The sequence below is a fragment of the Solea senegalensis genome, linkage group LG1 (genome assembly GCF_019176455.1).
Source record: "Solea senegalensis isolate Sse05_10M linkage group LG1, IFAPA_SoseM_1, whole genome shotgun sequence".
NCBI classification, from domain to species: domain Eukaryota; kingdom Metazoa; phylum Chordata; class Actinopteri; order Pleuronectiformes; family Soleidae; genus Solea; species Solea senegalensis.
In genome coordinates, this window is record NC_058021.1 from 17,371,795 (window position 1) to 17,392,739 (window position 20,945).

Genomic DNA, 20,945 nt, shown 5'->3' on the forward strand with positions numbered 1-20,945 from the left:
GTGATGAGTGTTGTTGATTCAGTATCCTAAGTGCTTCCACAGCGGGCCACCCAGCAGACATGACCACACAGAAACCAACTGTGCATAATGCTCTGCAAAGTTAGCTCCAATTTGTTACTCGGCACCCGAGCAGTGGTTTTGGACTGTGATGAACGTGTAATGAAATGTTCTTAGTCTGCATGACAAAACGGGCCTCAGTTTGTTTGTGCTCGCGTTGTTGTGGTCACGTAGAAATTAGGAAGATCCAGGTTTTTTTTTATTTTTCAGATATCGTCCAAGGCACAGAGTCGCATGGCTTCACTGTCAAAGCAATTTTGGATAAAATGACCTTCACCCAGACGAAAATGGTCACAATTAAAGAATCATATTGATGACACTTATATAATCCACATTTCACGAAATGCTGGACATTTTTCCTTGGTAATTGGAAAATGAATTGGGGGTAGGTTCTTGAGAAATAATGAGGCCGGTGAGGCAGTACATTGCACCATGAAACATTCCACTTCCAAACTGCAACATCCTTTTCTTGCTCTTCTTGCTTCACTTGATGCTTGTGTGAACTTTGCCCAACCCTTTAAATGATTAAAACCAGCGATGAAAACAGTTTTATATCTAATGTGGGTTTTGCCATAGAAGTGCTCGTGGCTTGTCCCATGTCCCACTCTTTTATTACCATGTGTTGGCAAACTTCACTTGTAAAAGTGAGTTTTACAGCATGAAACAGATTTGTTTTTCCAAACAGATCTGTCCAGCAGCTGCTTTATATACTGTATATATATATATATGTTCTGTGAAAATGAAGTCGCCTGCTTCATGACATCCATTTTACTGACCTCAGTGCACATCATTATTAGCCTTTTGACATCATGACGTCTGGTCACACATTTTCGCCATGGTCCACGTTACATTTATTCAGATTTCTATTGAAATGTGATTTATAAATATAGACAGTAATACAATCCTGCCATATCAACCACACATATAACACAACACAACTTCATCAATCCTGAAGGCAATGTGGCTTTGTGAGTTCATTGAGGATCGATGACCAAACCTCCTCTTCCTCTCCTCTGAGGTTCACATGGTCCTTATTTTACAGCATGCCAACCCTGGAACATTAGCAGGAGATGCTAAGGGGGAGGGAGGGGGGGTCGGGGCGGCTCTTGTTCTCAACCCAGGCCAATAAATTTAGTTTATGTCTTCCATATTTTTCTTAATTTATACTGGTAATGGAGAACTGTCTGTTTTAACAGAACATTTTTATTAATACAAATGATAAAATGTGCTTTTTAGTGGGAGACACGTGTGGCATGCACTGTGATTTGGTAGATACAGTGTTGTGTAAACTATGAGGGTAACGGCCTATAATGTTTTTTTCTGTAGATCTTGATTGTCTTTTCTAACCCCTTAAGTTAAGTTGGACTCTCACATCAACTTTCGTGGAGCTATGCTATCATTAAGTCGAGTGGTCACTTCTCAGTGCTAGAAAAAATGGAATTGTTTTGTAGGGAACCATTCCTAAAGGTGGTTAAATATCCAGTAACACTCATTAACATCAGACTTTTTCTGCAATGCTAATAGTTCATTCAGTGTTCACTGCTTTATCTTCCACATGTGGGTCGTGGGGGAGGCTGGAGTCAATCCCAGCTGAAAGGCGGGACACGTCTCTAGTCCATTGCAGGGCCAACACACAGAGACATTCACTCACACCTATGGTCAATTTAGAGTGTCCAATTAACCTCTGTGTCTAATAAATCTCATTTGGAGTGTGGGAGGAAGTCAGAGAACCCATAAACACACAGGGAGAACAAACAAATCCACAGAGAAAAGCCCTTGGTCAAACCGGGATTTGGACTGGTGACTTTCTTGCTATGAGGCAACAGTGCCTCAGTGTAAACGTTACAATTGGCATTTACTCCCCCAAAGATGCAGGTTCTTTATCAGCTTTGGCTCCAGCCGGAAGTAGCATAAACATGACGTGTGTTATTTTGGCAGTCTTCTCGCCGAGTCTGCAGCAAAGTTATCAGTGACAGATATAAAATCAAAACAAATTTTAAATTGACCGTAGGTGTGCAATGGACTGGTGATCTGTCTACGGTGTACCCTGCCTATATGTCAGCTTAGATCCCCCGTGACCCTCATGTGACCCTCATGTGGAGGATAAAGTTGTACAGGATGGATGGATGCATGTGTACGTACCAATTTTGGTGTAAAAGAGGTAACAGTTGTTGTTGCTTTAAGCTGATTTTTAAAGCATGGCAGATAAAATATCTTGATTGAAAATGAGAATTGTTGAGCTGTAATATGCCCACAAGAAATGTGTGAATTGTGCATGTTGTGACGTGTACTTGCATGACCTTGCTTTAAAACCCCTCCATGTTAATGGTGTAGATGCAGGTGCTATGTGAGCAGCATTGTTAACGGGTTTCTGCAGGAATATTAATTCTCACTTACATAAAAAAAAAAAAAATCCTTCCTGCCAACAACACGGCCCACCACAGTTTGCATTTCTTCCCCTGATACTCATGCCAGCAGATTTGCCTCCGACTCTTTATCTCCTAATGACAACGCGTGCTGCTGGAGTGAGCGGAACACGCAGCGAGTCTGAATTTCACTCTTTTCTGGAATCTGCTGACTTGAACACCAAGACTTATTTTTGATATTTGATCCTGCCTCACAAAATATCCCCCAATTCAGCGGCCTGTTCTGTTTATGAGGCACCCTTGCATGCTTCAAATTTTCTCACGGGATTACAATACAGTATATGACCTATATGTAACGTCTGTCCTTCTCTAACCAAATGCAGATGCAATGACAGAATCACTTCATTTAATAGGCCATATAACTGTTTTCTCTACCAATTACACCACATTTTTGCATTTCAGCACTTTGGGAAAAAAAAAAAAGATCGGCAACCTGCTCAGCTAACAAGAAAGACACCCTGAGGTTTTTCACAGAGGGTTACCTTTTTTCTAGTTCTGTGGAGATTCCAAATGTTTTTTCTTCTCTTGATATTGCACAACCTCCATGGAACTGGGGTTAGTCCATTCATGCCAGAGTACTTAATGGACTTTGCAGTTGTATAAACTTTGCACAGGAATCTTCATGCTGTCCACATGTGATCTGATCACTCAGGACGAGTATTAATACCAAGTGTAAAACTAGCAATTAGAACTCGTCTGTGATAATCAATATATTTAAAGACAATCATACAGCGATACGTCACGATATCTGCCTGCCTGACGAAAAAACAAAATGTCTGTGGAAATTCAAAAGTGCAGGATTTCTCTTATTCATTCTTTTGTTATTCTTAAGTGCATAAAGTCTATGTATTGAACATGGATGGAACGTCTCTTAACGTTGCTTTCGCCACCATTATCTCGCTGTAAACGCCCTCTTCTTCAGCCAGGTAACTTCAGCCCAAGTTTCCCTCATTCATTTGAGCACCAGGAGCGCCACCAGGAGGAGACATGAAGTAGTGACGCCCAGCGAGTGAAACTGTCAGGGACTGTTTACTTTAAAGCGCCTCAATTCATTAATGAAAATATCAATACTTGTCCTGGCATATCATTCTATTGCACGTGGAAGGACGGTGATATATGACCAACCTTGTATTTTGATCCACCCCTAATTAAAACCTGACATCCACGGTGGACTTGTGCATATTTATAGCCAATCACTGTCCTTTGAATCAATCACATGATGCCAGAAATACTCAGACTACATTTCCCTTCTCTGAGCAGTTGTACGTGTCACAATTTCTACATTTCTCAAGACGCACGTCTGCCTATAGAATACAGGATTGGATGGATAATAAGTTGCCAAACAGGATGTTTTCCATAAGAGGAGGATGTGTGTCTGCATTGTATTTCCCAGTTTATTGTTTATGTCATTTTGCCAAAGACTTCAAAAGACTTTTTCAGCTGTGTCAGCTTTAGTCAAACTGTGTTTGTGTGTGTGTGCATGAGTAATTAGGGCATCTCATACTGTTCAGACATGCAGCCATCCTTATTTTGTCCCTGAAGAATGTCATTTAGGGATCTCTGGCTGTAAATCCTTCACTCTCCATGAGAAGGAAGTGAATGCCAATGAGAAATCTCTCATAAAAACACCCAAAATAGCCTACTGCCAAGTTTGCACCTTTTTTTTTTTTCTCATGATGCCTGGCACGAAGGCACGCTGTATCAAATGTTTGCATGTGCCCTTTGATTTGGCTTCACTGTAACAAGGTCCAGATGTTGTAGAGGGACGGGGCCCACTTTAAATTGTCATAAACCTGTTAGCAGTGAGTGAACAAAAAAAAAAGGGATCACAGCTTTGGCATGCAAGCCTAGCTCAGCAATTCAGAGAAGCTAATGTCTAAGTAATTTGTCTCAGCAGTAACTTCCTCTGTTGGAGAGTGTTTACTTGTTAACATTCCATTTGGCAACTCTTATTACTCGGGTAGCTATTTAGAGCCAGAGGGGGACACTACGACCCCAGTGCACCTTGTTAAATCTGATTGTTGTCTTTGAAATGAAGTGGGAGGAACTGTCTTCAGGCCTGCACGGCACAAGGCAAGATGAATATGTACAAGCACACAAAGCCTATTAGTCTCAAATTACAGTGGATCATCAGTAGATCAGTAGATCAGTATCAGGATCATCAGTCATTTTATTTACTTAAATTCAAGTGTAAAATGTGGACACATCTGCTGGAAAATCTACACTCTGCAGTCAAATGTAAATAATCTGCCGAATAAGGGATTGTTCAGGGATGGGAATGTAGTAGCATGAGTGTGAGTCTGGCTGATGTCACTTTAACACTACAACATTTACTGATGAAGGCAGAGGAATGATGACGGGTTAAATTTCACAATCACTCCCGAGCTGTTACCATGGAGATGCAGATATTTAGAGCCGATTTTAAACTCTCTGTCTACATTTTGTATATATACAATACTTTGTATATGTCAGCTTGGATTGGCACCATGCGATCCTCCTGTGGACGATAAAGCGCTAGACAATGGATGGATGATGCGTAAACTGACTGCACCTGCCCTCTAAAATGACAGCACAGCCTTTTTCTGTCGCTCAATTGTCATTTATATGGATGTTTGGTTACAGATTCTAATTAGCAAGAATTATAATTACTAAATAATATCATGATCATTATATTAAAATACTGATACCCCTAATGGGTGAAATGCCTGATGGACCCCTTATTGCTATTCTAGCATACAAAAACTACTACAACTATTTAATCATCAAATAAAAACAAAGCCAAGTGGGATAAATCACACTTGCCGTGAAACTGCTCACAACCCAATTTCCTGGCATTTGATTCAATCGTAACGGTCCACAAGCAGACATGCACTGAACTGCAGTTGTTCTATGCGAGAATGCAAATATCCCGTAAGTCATTGTGGACGTTCTCTGTAGCCAGTGAGCGAATAAAACCTCTGGATAATATCAAAGTGAGCTCATGTGAGAAAACAGCTGGAGAAGTTGTGGATCATTCACAGTCGTCCTGCCTCTCGCATGTGTGACCCAGACGCCACCCTTAGACGCCTGGATGCTCCGGACATTCTCCTGCAGTTGCTGCGTTTGTCATATTTTAAATGACAGAAAGTGTCCAGCACCCAGTTCGTGTCTGGAAAAAGATTGTCACGTCAGGACACACGCCAGAAACAGTGTCAACTGGGATGCTTCCACCGAAGCCGACTGTGACCTTTCAATCATGAATGAAGACAGTCAGTGTGTATAAATATTTTTGAAATTGCTATTGGAAAGCAGTCTTATGTCCCACGTGAATGTTTATTACACCTCTTCATTCAAGTGGGTTGCCATGGCGTGGTTCGTGTTCAACACTTAAAACCAAACTGGTACCGTATATCAGAATAATTATAGAAATGACCAAGTGTAACCTGAATAGCAATGAGCTGTAATTGTAGATTTAACAGTGTGTATGTTTGTAGACACATATCACGTGTGTCCCCACTAGAAATAAGAGACAAAATGCCATCTGTCAGAATCCATTCAGGTGGAGCAGAGAGACACGGCCTGGCTGCGACTGCTGCTTTTTGGCTTGTGATCACATTCAGAGTGTGAAGTATAAGAATTCCTGTGGTAGCCGCCCGTTTACTGTATATAACATAGTATTAACACTCCACACAAAGGGTCTTCACACAAAAAGGCTTGAGTCTGTACAGGCTGTCTTTGTGTTGCCATGGAAATTTCCACTGCCAGCCAGTAGTGAGACGGGAGGCAAGTCTAATGGCAGGTACATGGAATAAGGGAATAAGTGTTGAAATTTTTTTTTTTTGACTGACTCAGAGTCCAAATGAAATACAGCTGTTTCACAGACACCACACTGAACAGTCCCCATCTGTCTCTTTTCCGTTTCTCTTCTCCTGCCTCCAGCGGTCTGATTAACAATTACAGGTCTGAACCACAACTGACTGGTATATTTAAATGATTTTAAATAAGGGCTGAGTGTACAGAAAAAATCATGATCACGACTGATTGACCGGACTGTTTCTCTATGTAAAATCAGGGCCCTAAAAGAAAAAGATGTTACAGAGCATTTAGGCCAAAGACCATTTCTGAACATATTTCCACGACACCACCATAAACATCCATCCATGCATCCATTGTCTACCACTGTCTTAAAAAGTGTCCGTTTGTTTTTAATGGAACTGGTGAACACAAGCCGTGGAGCCGTGTCCATTCAAAAAAAGCCAGTCCGATGTTGACTCGTGTTTGGCTCCTCGCTTGGTCAAATATTCCCTCCTCCTGCAACAACGGTTTTCTCTTTGTCTGTCTTCTTTTTCACCGTCTGAAATAACAGTATCGCTAACTTGATCTTATAACCGGTAGTTGGCTACCGGCCTGTGCTGAAGTGGTTTGTGTGTGCAAACCTTAAAAAATAACTCTTGTTTGTGCCTTGTTGTTTAAGGAAAAGACAAATCAGTTTCTTCATGTCATTATATTATTATACATTATACCTACTTCATGGCCACAAAATAGTATTTTGTGTGCACGTTATAGCTATTTTGTGGGCACAATTTATTTCGTTTTTTTACCATGTAATGTCCAGGGCTCCGTACAACCGATACACTCAGCAGCTACAATGAGAGTAGTTGTTGTTCTTCTTCTACGGTTGAAAGTACTCGGACTAGGACTAGGAGGCGCTGCTGTTTACAGGAGTGGTGAGATTCACCAGTGACGTAATTAGTCAACGGAAGTGCCTTTGCCGCTTTGTAGAGCTCGGGAAAACATTAAAACCCTGCACTCTCAGCAGTGGCTGAACTGATTGTTGTGGACTTTTAGGGCTTCATAGACGAGGTAATTAACGAAGCGTTAATTGGCACTTCCGGGCTGTGGCCTCTTTAAATTAAACACATGTATGGATTAAATGGATAAAACAGGCAAAAGAGAGTGAACTGACATGAGCACATCTGTCTTTATTTCTAGTTCAACCAAGCAATAAACAATAGGAGACACGTGGTTGTCAGTGGCTTAATAATGATAATAAGACATATATCATCCACCGCTAAGCTCCTCTGATATTTATTTGTCCCTTGAGGATATGTGGCCGGATTCCAGCCTGTTGATTGGGACATTTGGCTGCTGTCCAATTTCTCAACCGGCACGTCCCCTTCCCAACATCATGTTCTGCACTCAACTCTTTGCTGGAGCAAAAGCAAAAATGTTTTCGATCAGTCCACTCGCTGACATGTTTGTGTCAGTGTATTTATGTTCTATGCTCGTCTTGTGTTTTGACAGCAGAGGTCAAGAACGGCCCCATATGGCTGCATAACACGTAAGACACTTATGACACAGAATAGTGGAATAAGCAAGAAATAAATATCATTGTTGTATCATTCTTTCAAAAGATTGTATGTGAACTATGATATATCACCAATAATTCCACCGTAACCTTTCAGTATAATGTAAATCAAGAGATCTCTTGATCCCTCCTATTGGCTCTTCCACAACAACTCCGGATCTCTTTGGAGGAAAGATCAATTCTCCAGCACCAGCAACAACTTCCACCATTGCTAAAAAACCTGAAATCTAAAAGTCTGAAAGACAAGTGTGTCATTTAGTGCTGATGAGAGAAGTTCGGGACAGAGAGCTCACCTGTAGAACTCTTTTTGGTTTCATACCTACTCCAACTTCAACAAGTTCTCTGGCCACCTTGGAAGTGTTTTCCTCAGTGCTGTGTACCATGTCATTAACAAAAGTGATGTTTCAGCAATTTACCTTGGTACAGAAAGCAGTCCACTGAGAAGAGGTGGGAAAATATTGTGACCCTGGACAGAGCCAGTGGCTGCCCTGCCCAGAGTGAATTTCCATGTCCGTTCAGCAGAAGCATCGTTGCTTTTAGAAATATCACCGTCTGGGTCTACGACGTCTCCCTGCCAGGTTATATAACGCCGTCTGTTGTAAATAAGTCTTGGAACTCTGAAGTTTGCGAACTAAAGTTATTCACGTGTTATTCACAGTCCTGACAAGGTTTGGCTTTATGATTGCAGTTTTTCTTTGACTATTCCTCAGTACCAAGATTGACATGGTGTGAGACAGATAAAGAGATGCCACAGCCCTGCTTGTAAAGCTTGTAATAGCTTGTTGTGGTGTAGGCTAATAATTACCCAACCTTTGAGAAGATTTAAATGGTTCTTAAATGTTTATGCTCCATTTTAATGATACAATCTGGCAGACAGTCTGATTATTAGAACATCCAGAACTGTGAAACCCTTCATGAAAGGATTTTGACTAGGAGAGAGTATTTTGAAACACAGCATGATGAACACAAACACACAATATTGCCAATGTTCTAGTTCAAAACTAATGAACTCAGAAATACCTCCATTGCCCTGCTCTTGACCCAGAACCTGCAGACGGTCTGCTGAGTGTTTACATGGTGTGCTGTTGTCCTTTTAACAGCATGTGTTCAGGAGCACGAGAGTGGCCTGATATCCAAGTCTCTGTCCACGGCTGGGCCTCTTTGAGGTGGTCAGACGTGATGTTTGCACAGATGTGCGGGTCCAAAAACATGGAGGCCAAACATCCAGTATCCTTATGGTGGTCCTGGGCCACCCCTGACTGGAGAGGACGGAGCCTCCTTTGGCTACAGGCTGAGTCTCTTCATGGAGGGATGTTACTTCAATGGGTAGAGCGAGGCCTCTGACACAGTCTGAGGAGGATGTCAGTCCAGCTGGGGAATTTGTAAAGCTTCCCCAAGTGGACACAACAGACCTACCCACAATACTGAGTTGCAGGTTTTGAACACATCATGGTGTTTTAAATGACCATTTAATTGATTATCAAACAAGAAGTAGACCCAGTGACACAGCATTATAAAGTTAATAACAAGGTTATAACAAGTCTTAAGTTGTTTATCACCTGAATACTTGTGTTTCTTGCCTCATTGAACCTATTTGTAATAACAGTGGCCTATTCAGGATCCCAGGATAGTCCCATTTTAGACCTTTAAATTGTAGTGCATCCATCCATCGTCAACTGCTTATCCAGGATCAGTAGTTGTAGCAAAAGACCCAGACTTCCCTTTTCCTGGCCACTCTGTTGTGCAGTTTGAAAAAGCTGTCATTAAGACTGCATAGAAACTTTCTCTCTCTCTCTCAGATGACACAGATGTCAGTGTATACAAGGTTAAAGGTTATGCACCGCAGCTGTAATATTGCAGCTATAGATTTTTGGTTTGAAACCAAAGCAAACTTTGCATCTGGCAAAGTGTGACAGGTTCTTTCTTTCTATGTAATCTGATTTGAAGTTCATTCTGTCTACGTAAAGATTTTTTTTTATCCGTTGTGAACATACACCAGCTGCCCTGTCAGTTGTAATGAAGTCGAGTAAACATCCCACTGATAGTATAATGTTTAGTATCGTCTCACTTGATGTTGCACTTGATTAGCAGACATCTGTGATGTCAGTGACCAAATATTTCCTTGAAAAATAGTTTCAAGTTTGCACAATGAGGGATGACTCAGAGGGGAAAAGGTGCTGTTATGTTTTGGTGCTACAGTCATATGGATAACACATGTGCAGTATTTTTCATCGTGAGTCTTCTTGCCTATTCATGAGGACAAATGTTTCCAGTAGATGCTTGGCTGAAAAAAGGCACAGAGTGTCCCACTAGAGTTCTACACTACTAAATGTAATTATGAAGTATAAATAAAAACAAATAAAAAAGGTTAGACTTTGTCTCTTTTTATGAGCTCCCTGCTGCAGTTGCACAACATTTGTGGCATTGCAATGTTAGAATGAAGGAGACCCACTGATGTGTGACACGGACTCTGTTGTATGTTGCAGGTATTCAGGAGGGTTCGGAGTGCACCAAGTGTAAAAATGACTGGGCGCTGCGAGCAGCTATTGCACTGCTCTACGTGCTCTGTGCGCTGCTCACCATAGCAGTGGCTGTCCTTGGATACAAAGGTGAGTCAAAAAATCAGTACAATACATTCAGACAGTTAAAGGAATACTTCACCAATTTGCATTTAGCTTTGTTTTACTAGAATAGGAGTAATATGTTTGAAAAATTGTGCTTCCCAACCTCAGTTGAGAAATATCTTCATTCTTTTCTTTGTCACGTGGCCACCAGTGACACTTGGTCCGAGCCTTGAAACCGCAATGCTAATTCCTCACTTTTTAGACCCACTCGTAGGGGGACTGGACCTCATTCCCAGAATGTAAACAGTGTCCGCCATCTTTGCTAACAGCTACGCTAACAGGATCAAGTGTCATTGTTGGCCACGCAACAAAGAAAAGAATCAAGACATTTCTCAACTCAGCGGAAACTGAGGTTGGGAAGTACAATTTTTCAAAAATACTACCCCTATTCTAGTAATACAACGCTAAATGCAAATCAGTGAAGTATTCCTTTAATCCTCTCATGTTCATGTTCCAAAATTTACCTCTACTTAATATTGTTTTATAGCTATTTTCACATTACAATTAAATACAGCCTTACTAATACATTCATGCAAAGTGACTATAGTTCAAATATGTGCCATATGGCCCTTTTCGTTCTACTACTACTTGGCTCAGCTCTACAGGTTTTTCTTTTTGCTTTTCCATTAGTGAAAGTTCCTGGTACCTGGTGCTTTTTTTGGTACCGGCTCTGGCAGGGTTCTAAGCAAGCTGTGTCAATACTAAAATGTGCCTAAAAAGTCATTGAAAACAAGGTGCCTGATATCTGATTAGTTCGAGCTAGAACTGTATAATTGAAAAGTGCCAATAGTAGTTTCATATTTTCTTGTTATTGTCGACAAATCCGATGAAAAGAGGATATATTGTTAATCTATATTTTGAAAGAATACTTTTTTTTGTGTGACATTTTGTTTAACATCTAATTTTTTCACATCTGGAAAATATAGAATAACACCAGATTTCAGCAGCTTCCTAGTGTCTACTGGAATGTAACAAGAAAAACGTGTTTGATAGTGGATTTTTCTCTCTGTGTCCGTTATCTCTCAAGAGGATTCTCTTCCCTTCTGTCTTTTCTTTTTTCCATGAAATTTGTAGAATCACTGGCACCTATATTCAGCCAAAGATTAAGCACTTCAGTCATTTGTGTCTTTGTGTTCTTTTGATTACTTTGTTTTTACAACTGAGATTTTGATCTCAAGGGACTACCGGTTAAATAAAGATTAAACACAAATTATAGCACTGCTGCGGTGTCCTTACTGCAACACACTCTTGCTGTTTCTCCCCCTTGAACCTAAGGATGTGATGTTGAATAGAAACAGAACGTTACTGCAGGAATCATCACTATGGAATGTACTCTATGATTTGAATGTCTTACACATTGGTGGCACAATTGTTCGTGGGGAAAACATGTCAAAATATCTCTCAGCAAAAATACTTAACCCAGCGTTACTCCACAGGTGCTGTGTCCCGGTGAGCCAATAAACGTCAACCAATAAACAAAACACAAATTGGCACTTTTGGACCCAAAGCCGAGTCATGCCCTGAAGCATGATTCAGCTTTGGTGATGGTCTCTGTTAGAGCTCATGTGATGTTGATGGTTTGGCTGTAATGTCTGCCAGATGAACTTGCAGCAACCCAGAGGAGATTTTATGGCTTGGTAGCAATTTGTTGTCTCATGAACCCCAGGTTATGGCTGCATGTGTCCAAGTTAGTCTGAGGTTGCAGTGTTTGTTTTTGTCCTCTCCATTCATTGCCATTGAGTTGACTTCATTTATTTCACGTTCACTATTTCACTTGTCTGCAAATATTGAGACGTTTCACAATCCTGCCATTTCAAATGACTCAACAAACCTGTTTAATTACATATTTAAATGGGTTTTTCACAAATGTGAATGCAGTTAATGGCATTTTGTGCACGTTTTTATTGGTTTTGTTAGTGGCTCTGATCTGCATCAGTGGGAACTAGGGCTGCAACGATTATTCAATGAATCGTTTATTAATCGATTACTAAATGAATCGTCAACTATTTTGGTCGATTCATCGGCTTGAGTATTTTTTTCTATAATTAAAACAACATCTATAATCAAACATCTATTTATTTTATTAATCAGCTATTGATTTAAAGAGAGTTTATTTCTATTGAATACATTTCCACTGGTGAAAAACCCATTAAACTGTTTTTGTGTTTGTTTTTACCATTGCCTTTGTAGCATGGATTAGCGCTAATCTGCTAGAAATCACACTGGGTAAATATGGCTCATAATTTGGGTATCCTATAAGATTTACTCAATTTAGCACCCTTGTGTCACTGAAATATTTAAAAAAAGATAAAAGATAGATCGGCAGCTCAATTTAGAAATTCCCAATCTATTCTCTGTCACTCTATTGGATAATCAGAACTCACTATCACCCAAATTATTACCAACACCTCTACTGTGACCAGTACTGCATACGCAAGTCTCATTTCTCAATATCATGTCTGAGAAACGTATCAACAAAGAAAACAAGGCAATCAAGAGTTACCTTGATTTTTTTTTTTTGATGGAAGCACATGAAACCTACAACTTCTGTTTATCTTTGTATATACGTTATGTAATTATTCCCATACAATTCTTATGGTGTGTGTGTGTGCATGGGAAGAGGTTCAGGTTGGGGGGCTTCAAGAGAGAAAGTTTGGGAATCACTGCTAAAAGGTGAATAAGTGAAGGAGCGAAGACATAAATGCAGACTCCAGCTCCCAGCAGCGCTTTGAAACTGGGCCTGTGTGTTTTTGTTTGTCCTGAGGGCATGGTATTGCTCCATGTTTTTGTCACTTCTGGAATGATAACAGTAAACGCTCAGGATGTCCTCTAGTGCAAGACGCCCTCGTACTGACTGAAAAACAAACCGTGCTGGGGAGGAACAGGACTCTGAGTGCAGATGTGTGTGTGTGTGGGGCAAAGAGAAAGTGGATCCAGAGTGAAAGTGTTCTCATGTGGTGTTCATCATGTGTTTGACATTATTTATACCCGTGAAGTGGAATTTGTGAATGTACTTGGAAAATTGAGGCTTTTATAAATCAACGGACACACGCTTGCCCAGTTGCAAAAGTATCAGGAAACTCTTCACGTTGTTCAACATCCTGCATGAAGAATCAGTGTTTGAGTTTCCAGTTACTCACTGGAGAGGTATGAAAACAGCAGCGCCCTCTGCTGACTGAATGCATGCTGTGCCTCTATCTATTTCATCTATGACATTTTATTTCCTCTTTTCACATTTGTCAGTGGTCCAGAGAATGGACAATGTCACGGAGAGGATGCAGAATTATGGAGGCAAGATAAATGCAGTGGAGACAGATTTAAAGAAACTAGGTAGGACTCAAAAACACAAACTTTAGACATTGTATTGTCAATTAAAATTGTGAGAGATGTTTGTTTATAAGTAACACATCATGTGTAACATGTAAAATGAATGTTTTGTTTGTCACCTTCTCAGATGACCAAGCCGGAGAGAAGTCAGTAAATGCTACCAGTGAAATCAAAACTTTCAAATCAGATCTGGAGGCATTACAGAGCCAACTGAATGATATTGGACTCAGGTCGACGAAAAACAGGGACATCCTCGATGACCTTCGAATCACAGGAGATGACATGCAAAATGGCCACGTGTCCCTGCAGAGCTTTCTGGATGGAAATGTGGCCTCACTGCGTGGACTCAACGAAACGTTGGTCTCCTACAGCAGTGTGATTGACGACCTCCAGACAGACACTGCGCGGCTCCAGTCGGAGCTACAGGGTCAAGTTAAAGTGCAGAGTCAGACCCAGGTTAGTGTCAGCGCACTAAACATCACCCAGTCCCAACAACGCAATCTGCTCAGCACACTGCAGAAGACGGTGGAAGACGCGAGCCAGACAGTGCAGAAACTGAAGAATGATTACCAGGGTCTGCAGCAGACAGCGTGGCAGACCCGGGCCGACACGGAGTGGTTAAAGGAAAAGGTGCAGAATCTCCAAGTGTTGGCTGCAAATAATTCTGCCCTGGCCCGGTCCAATGGAGAAGCTCTGGATGACTTAGGGGCTCAGCTAAGTACACTAGCCAGCCAGATCCAGAACACCTCAGCCATCACTGAGGGACATGACCAGAGCATGCGAGAGCTGATGGACCAGCAGCGGGACCACGACAACACCACTTCCTCGAAGTTCGATGAGGTGGAAGCTCGGTTAGACAGACACGAGAATGACATGGACCGTGTGACAGGGAACGTGAGCTTCGCCACTCACCTCCTCGGCGCCATTAGCGTCGATCTGAATGGACTTAGATCGTGTGCTGAGACAGTGATTCAACATTCAGACCTGTTACTGGGCCTAAACGGTAGCGTGACGGACGCCAGAGCAGAGAGCAAAGAGCTGCGAGTCCAGCAGGACGAGCTGGCGTCCAGGTTGGACAGAGAGGTCAACAACCTGTCCATGGTGATGGAGGAGATGAAGCTGGTGGACAGCAAGCACTCTCAGCTCATCACCAACTTCACCATCCTGCAGGGTAAGATGTTTTTACATCATCATGTTAATCTATTTTAAGCTACATTTTTTGCACAAATATTTGTGAAACAAAATTAAGACAAATCATACTATATAATTATAATATGTAAACGATAGATTGAACCTAGACAGAGTAATATTTTAGGACCATCTTAAACTTTTACTTGATGATTTATTTCTTTGTCTTTGTTCCTAATTTTGGTTGCTTGTTTTTCAATTAGAAAAGAAGAATTACTGTAGAATTAGCTATTATTTACTCACACACAAATAATGATAGTGAATTTGACCTCTGCATTTCACCCACTAGTAGTGAACACAAACTCTCTATGTGTTTGTGGTTATTATGCTTCAGGTCCACCGGGTCCAAGGGGCCTCAAGGGAGACAAGGGTCCTCAGGGGCCAGTTGGCCAGACAGGACGAAAGGGTGATAAAGGAGACAAAGGAATTCTAGGATTGGTTGGACCTAAAGGAGAGCAAGGTGCTGCTGGTCTACCAGGCATGATAGGTCCAAAGGGTGGAGCTGGACCGCGAGGTATACCAGGGTCTAAAGGGTCAAGAGGTTCTGGAGGTCGACCTGGAAACTCTGGTGAAAAAGGGGACCCTGGGGCTCCAGGACTTCCAGGTAGGGATGGACCTCCAGGGGTGCCAGGACCACAGGGGCCACAGGGGCCCAGAGGAGCAGCTGGGCCTGCAGGGTTGGATGGGCCTCGTGGTCCTGTTGGATATATTGGCCCTCCTGGTCCTCCAGGATTACCAGGAATCCCTGCACTTGCACCACCTCTACATATAAAGCCTCCTCAGCCAACTGAGGTCCCTGAACTCTTTCCTGAACCAGCAGCGGAACCACAAGGGTCTGTGTCCCGGCAGGTCCAGCTCCCTGTCGCCACCACTCCTGCACCAGGTGAGTTCAATGATGAGGATAAACAACAGATATATGGTTCATTATATGGTTTTTAATAACATGGCAGTGGTTTCTGATAACTCTGATATTTAAACATTTTAGGTTGCCCACCTGAGTTCAGGAAGTTTGGAGACAGCTGCTATTACATCTCCTCTGCCTCCCAACGACTCAACTTTGATCAGGCCACTCAGTATTGCGCTAACGTGTCATCTCATATGCTCATTATCAATGACAATGAAGAACAGGTGGATACAATCTGACTAAAGCAAACTTATTTTCTTGTGAACTTGTTCTCAAGTCATCATCCTGTTAAATATCTGTTGTCCTTATATCCGTAGCAATTTGTGAGAAATGCAATTGGAGGAAAAGGCTTCTTCTGGCTGGGCCTCACTGACAGAGAGGAGGAAAATGTCTGGAAGTGGGTCGACGGGACTGTTCCTGTTTTCAAGTGAGTTGCCTCTACGGCAAATGGAAAACAAAATTATTGTTGTTGTTTTTTTAGTTCAAAAAGTTAAGTCTCTTTGAGTGGAACTAACACATACCTTCTGTTGTACTTGGACTGTGATACATTTGGTTGATGTTTTGGCTGTCAGGAAGTGGAAGCCTGGCCAGCCCGATAACTGGACCCATGGTCACGAGGAGGGCGAGGACTGTGCCGGTCTTATCCATAATGCCAACTGGAACGATTTCTACTGCACTGAGCGAATTGGATTCATCTGTGAACGTGCCTCTGACCGTAAGTACCTTTTTGAATTTCTCAAAGCTCCTATTTGTTTGTTTGTACGTGACCAAAGAAAATAATTCAGATTTTCCTACTCTGTCTGTGGTACTTTATTCCAACCTCATACACTGTAAGACATATGTTTGTTTTGGATCTCATGTTTTGAATCTTTATTCAACATTAACACATAAATACTGATTCTGAGGTGCAGTGTTTAGAAATTAAAAAGCCTTGTATCACTGTTCCCATTTTTGCTTGTTCTATTGTTCTATTCTATTCTATTCTAAGACTGTTAATGATCATATGATCAGTAGTTGTGTTATTACCTTTGCACCAAATGTTGTATATTAGCCTGTAAGCACATCTGTTCTCCCCTGTGTGATGTGTTACAGTTAAAGTTCCAGTGTTATAGCATCCGTCTAAGACAGTGCGAGCTGTCTATGGGAGAAAGGCGAGGAGGCTGAAGTTGAGGATGAGGATGCTTGGATCTAATCTAATTGAAATGAGGAGGAACCTTGAGGAACTCCCTGATGAAGACTTCCCAGTTGAGCCTCACTGAGACTTGGGCTGGTCTTTGTGTCAAAGGCACTTTACAACACAGCTTGGTGCAGAGGACAGAAAGAGCACAGAGCCAACCCACTACGGCATTTAGTTAGTATTTGTACTGAGGGCAACATGAGAATGTAGTTTACACAGAACAAAAAATGTAAAACGCAACACACGTTTTCTTTTAATTGCTATATACTTGTGTCCACACCTTAAACTCTGGATTTGATGTGTGGCCATTGGTTGTTGCATGTTCATGGAAAAAGACTGTTTCAGCGCCAGAACAATTGGAATAAAACGGTGTCGCGTTTGTGTTGTTGTTCATCATATTCAGGCTACACGCAGTCAAGTTGCCAAATGTGTAGCCACTGTTGTACAGGTGTATCTGTAAATAATATTTCACAAAAGGTACATTGCTGGTCGAGATATAATTTCATACGACTTTTATTCCTCAAGTCAATCCCTCTCGTAAAACTCTTTATCAGAGGATGCCGTTGTTAATAGAGTAGAACTATTTTTATACTGTTGAAGATTTCACATGGCCAGGACTGTGCTCACAGCAATAAACATGAGCATCCACTCACCATCAGCAAGTGACTGCAAACTCAGAGGACAAATAGAAATGAAATCCATGTAAATTTCTTGATAAGAGACGCTCAGTGTGGGCAGTGCTGCTGTTTTATTAAGGATCGTATTTCTTAGATTTTAGACTATGAGGCATACACTAGCAATATGACAATGTTTTTGAAGTGTAGCCAGTATAAGATAAGTTCTTTTATTATGCCGAATACAATATGTAAGACAGTATGGTACGTTTTTAAGAATTTGCTGAGTAGCAGTCGGCTCATTATGCCTTAATTAAATAAACAGGTTCCTATGGATCAGGCCAGGACACTTATCACAATAAAACTGAATATACTGTAAACTTGTGTGTTTATTCTTCTTTATAATATTACTTCATCCTTGATACCTACATCCTGGTCATAACGATCATAGATCCTGATTTTGTGGATTCTGTGGTCCATATTCATCATGCTGAGAATAGTGGCTCTGTTGTTGGTGACAGGCAAGTTCTCCATCTCTGTCAACTATCACTTTATCAATATCCATAAGCTCCTAAGGATGTTTTCAGCGTTGACACAATTGCCTTTGTTTGCCATGATGGGTGCCAGCTCACTATCATGCACACACACGTCAATAGTGTCACTCAGTGAATACTAATCACAGCTGCTGAGACCTTACACCAAACTGTTATCAGTTAATGTAACTCTATTGTTGTCACTGTTCCTCAAAACCTTCTTTAGAAACTTCAGTTGGTCCAGAACCGAATTTATCATATACTCACAGTCACACTCTCTGATCTTCCATCTTCATCTTGCCCACTACACCTCCTGCTACAGCTGATCATCTGCCTCAATGTTGTCCTATCCATTGTGTCCTTTTACACCAACTGTCCTTGTGTCCTCCTTCACAACATCCATGAATCTTCTCTTTGGTCTTTTTCTTTTCCTCCTGCCCAGCAGCTCCATCTTCAACATCCTTTGTCAGATATAATCACTTGTGATTCACCATTTGTGACTCTGACTCTCTGCCTTTATTTAAATTCTGGCTGAAAACCCCACCTTTAAAGACAGTTTTATGACCATGTGCTATTATTTCTTTTTAATTAGCTTTTAAAAAACAAACAAAAAAAAAAACATATCTATATACATATATGTATATATATATATATGTGTGTGTATATATATATGTTGTTTTCTTTGTTGCCTGTGATGTTATAAATGGTAATTATTCATTTATATTCTTTCCTCTTATAACAACAGAATGCTTCTCTATTATGTTCTGCAAACCGCCATTAACCACCAATACTAAACTGGCAAAATGTCATCGATTAACACTACCAACCAACCAAATGTTATAAGGCTGATGCCTTTGATCTGTGGAATTCTAAAAGGCAGTACTTTCATGACATTAAAAATTCTGAGGAGAGTGGAAGGTCGCCGCAAGACGGAAAAGAAATACAACATTGTGAGTGTGAACTGCCGTAAAAACACCAGAGAAAAAGAATGTCATCTACAACACAGAATAAAGAAGGGAGAAGAATCCAGAGGAAGGCAGTGATGCAACATTATGGATGCCAACTGCTGTTAAACACCACGGCAACCAACACTGTATAAAAGCCAGGCACACTTTCGCACTTTGATCAGTGTTAAAGAACTTCGGACTTAAAAATGTGATTGGGAACTTCGGACTGTGGAGGGCAGCATTGCTCCTCTTAGTGTACAGCCTACTGGAACTTACTGGAGAAAGGTACTCCGAGGAAAACACATGACCCTGTGCAATCACCTGTCCAGTCAATTGCTGGTTATTTTCTCAGAAATAAAATCATGGAAACCTTTTTGGGGAAAAACAGATATATTCTCGAAAGCAGTAAAACCTCCTACAAGATAATGGCCTTTATTGGAGAGGGAACTTTTGGCAAAGTTGCCAAATGTGGAGACTTAAACACTGGCAAGATAGTGGCTTTAAAAATCCCCAAAAATAGTGAACATAATAACGGCAGTGAAAGAGAGCTGGTTATGTTAAAGAAAGTCAGGGCTCTTGACCCAGACCAAAACAACATTGTTAAATTCATTGATCATTTCAAGTTCAACGACCTCTCTTGTCTAGTCTTTGAAATGTTGGACAGGACTCTGTGGAAATTGATGGAGGCGCAGGCGTTTGAACCACTAAGTTTCACTGGAATTCGCTCTGTGACCCACCAACTACTGGTGGCTTTAGAGGCTCTAACGAATATTAGCATTATGCATGCGGACTTAAAACCTGACAACATAATGCTTGTCAATCACAATGATCAGCCATTCAAAATCAAGCTGATTGACTTTGGTCTGGCTCTTTCAGTGACTGAAGTAAATGTTGGAATGACCATACAGGCTGCTGCATACAGGGCCCCTGAAGTATACTTGGGCCTACCCTTGTCAGAAGCTGTAGATATATGGGGAGTAGGATGCATCATGGCATTTATGTACTTTGGCTTACGCCTCTTCCCCAGCAACTGTGCATATGAGTGGATGAAAACTGCGATATGCTTGCTTGGAAAGCCAAACGACCACCAAATAAATACTGGAAAACACAGCTCGATATATTTTGTCAGGGATGAGTGTGCACTGTGGCGATTAAAAGCACCAGAGGAGTACGAGAGTGATACTGGTCTCAAACCAGAAGTTTCTATGAAGTTCACTGACTTTGCCAAGACCTTTAAGGATCTACCAAAGGTCCACCGATCAAAACAGGATGATGCTGAAGATAGGGCTACATTTTTCGACCTCCTGAAATGTTGTCTAAGTGTGAATGATGAACAGAGAATTTGTCCCAGGGATGCCCTGAAACACCTTTTCATAACGAGGTCTGTCACGGTGGACAAATACAAAACTGATCCTGTGGCAAAAGACATGGCTCTACCAACTAAAAAGGAGTTAATTGCTGGTGGTAACAGATCTTCAGCTGACATCCAACTTGCTGAAGATGCTACCAGACACAAGGAGGCCTGTAAACAATGTTCTACACAAAAAGTCTGCAAGGTGGAAAACATGAAAACTAATCTTGAAGCACAAGACCTGGCTAATCTGGCTAAGAAAGAGTTACAAACTGCTGCGAACACCAGTTGCTTGCCAGTGGTCAGTAAACCTGGTGGTAACAGATGTTCAGCTGAGACCCAAATAGCTGAAGATCCTACCAGACACATGGAGGCCTGTAAACAGTGCTCTATGCAAAAGGTTCACCTGATGGATGACATGAAAACTCATCTTGTGGCAAAAGACATGGC

The 20,945-nt window shown here is 41.3% G+C and overlaps 1 protein-coding gene across 1 annotated transcript in view; it reads left to right on the forward strand.

Annotated features, from left to right (window-relative positions):
• Positions 1 to 20,945, forward strand: part of LOC122771158 (collectin-12-like) — a 49,105-nt gene that overhangs the window by 17,184 nt on the left and 10,976 nt on the right. The window contains exons 3-9 of the mRNA XM_044028544.1: positions 10,317 to 10,439; positions 13,698 to 13,784; positions 13,909 to 14,952; positions 15,304 to 15,852; positions 15,955 to 16,097; positions 16,191 to 16,300; positions 16,446 to 16,510. Coding sequence (XP_043884479.1) covers positions 10,317 to 10,439; positions 13,698 to 13,784; positions 13,909 to 14,952; positions 15,304 to 15,852; positions 15,955 to 16,097; positions 16,191 to 16,300; positions 16,446 to 16,510 — 2,121 coding nt within the window. The remainder of the gene's footprint in view (positions 1 to 10,316; positions 10,440 to 13,697; positions 13,785 to 13,908; positions 14,953 to 15,303; positions 15,853 to 15,954; positions 16,098 to 16,190; positions 16,301 to 16,445; positions 16,511 to 20,945) is intronic.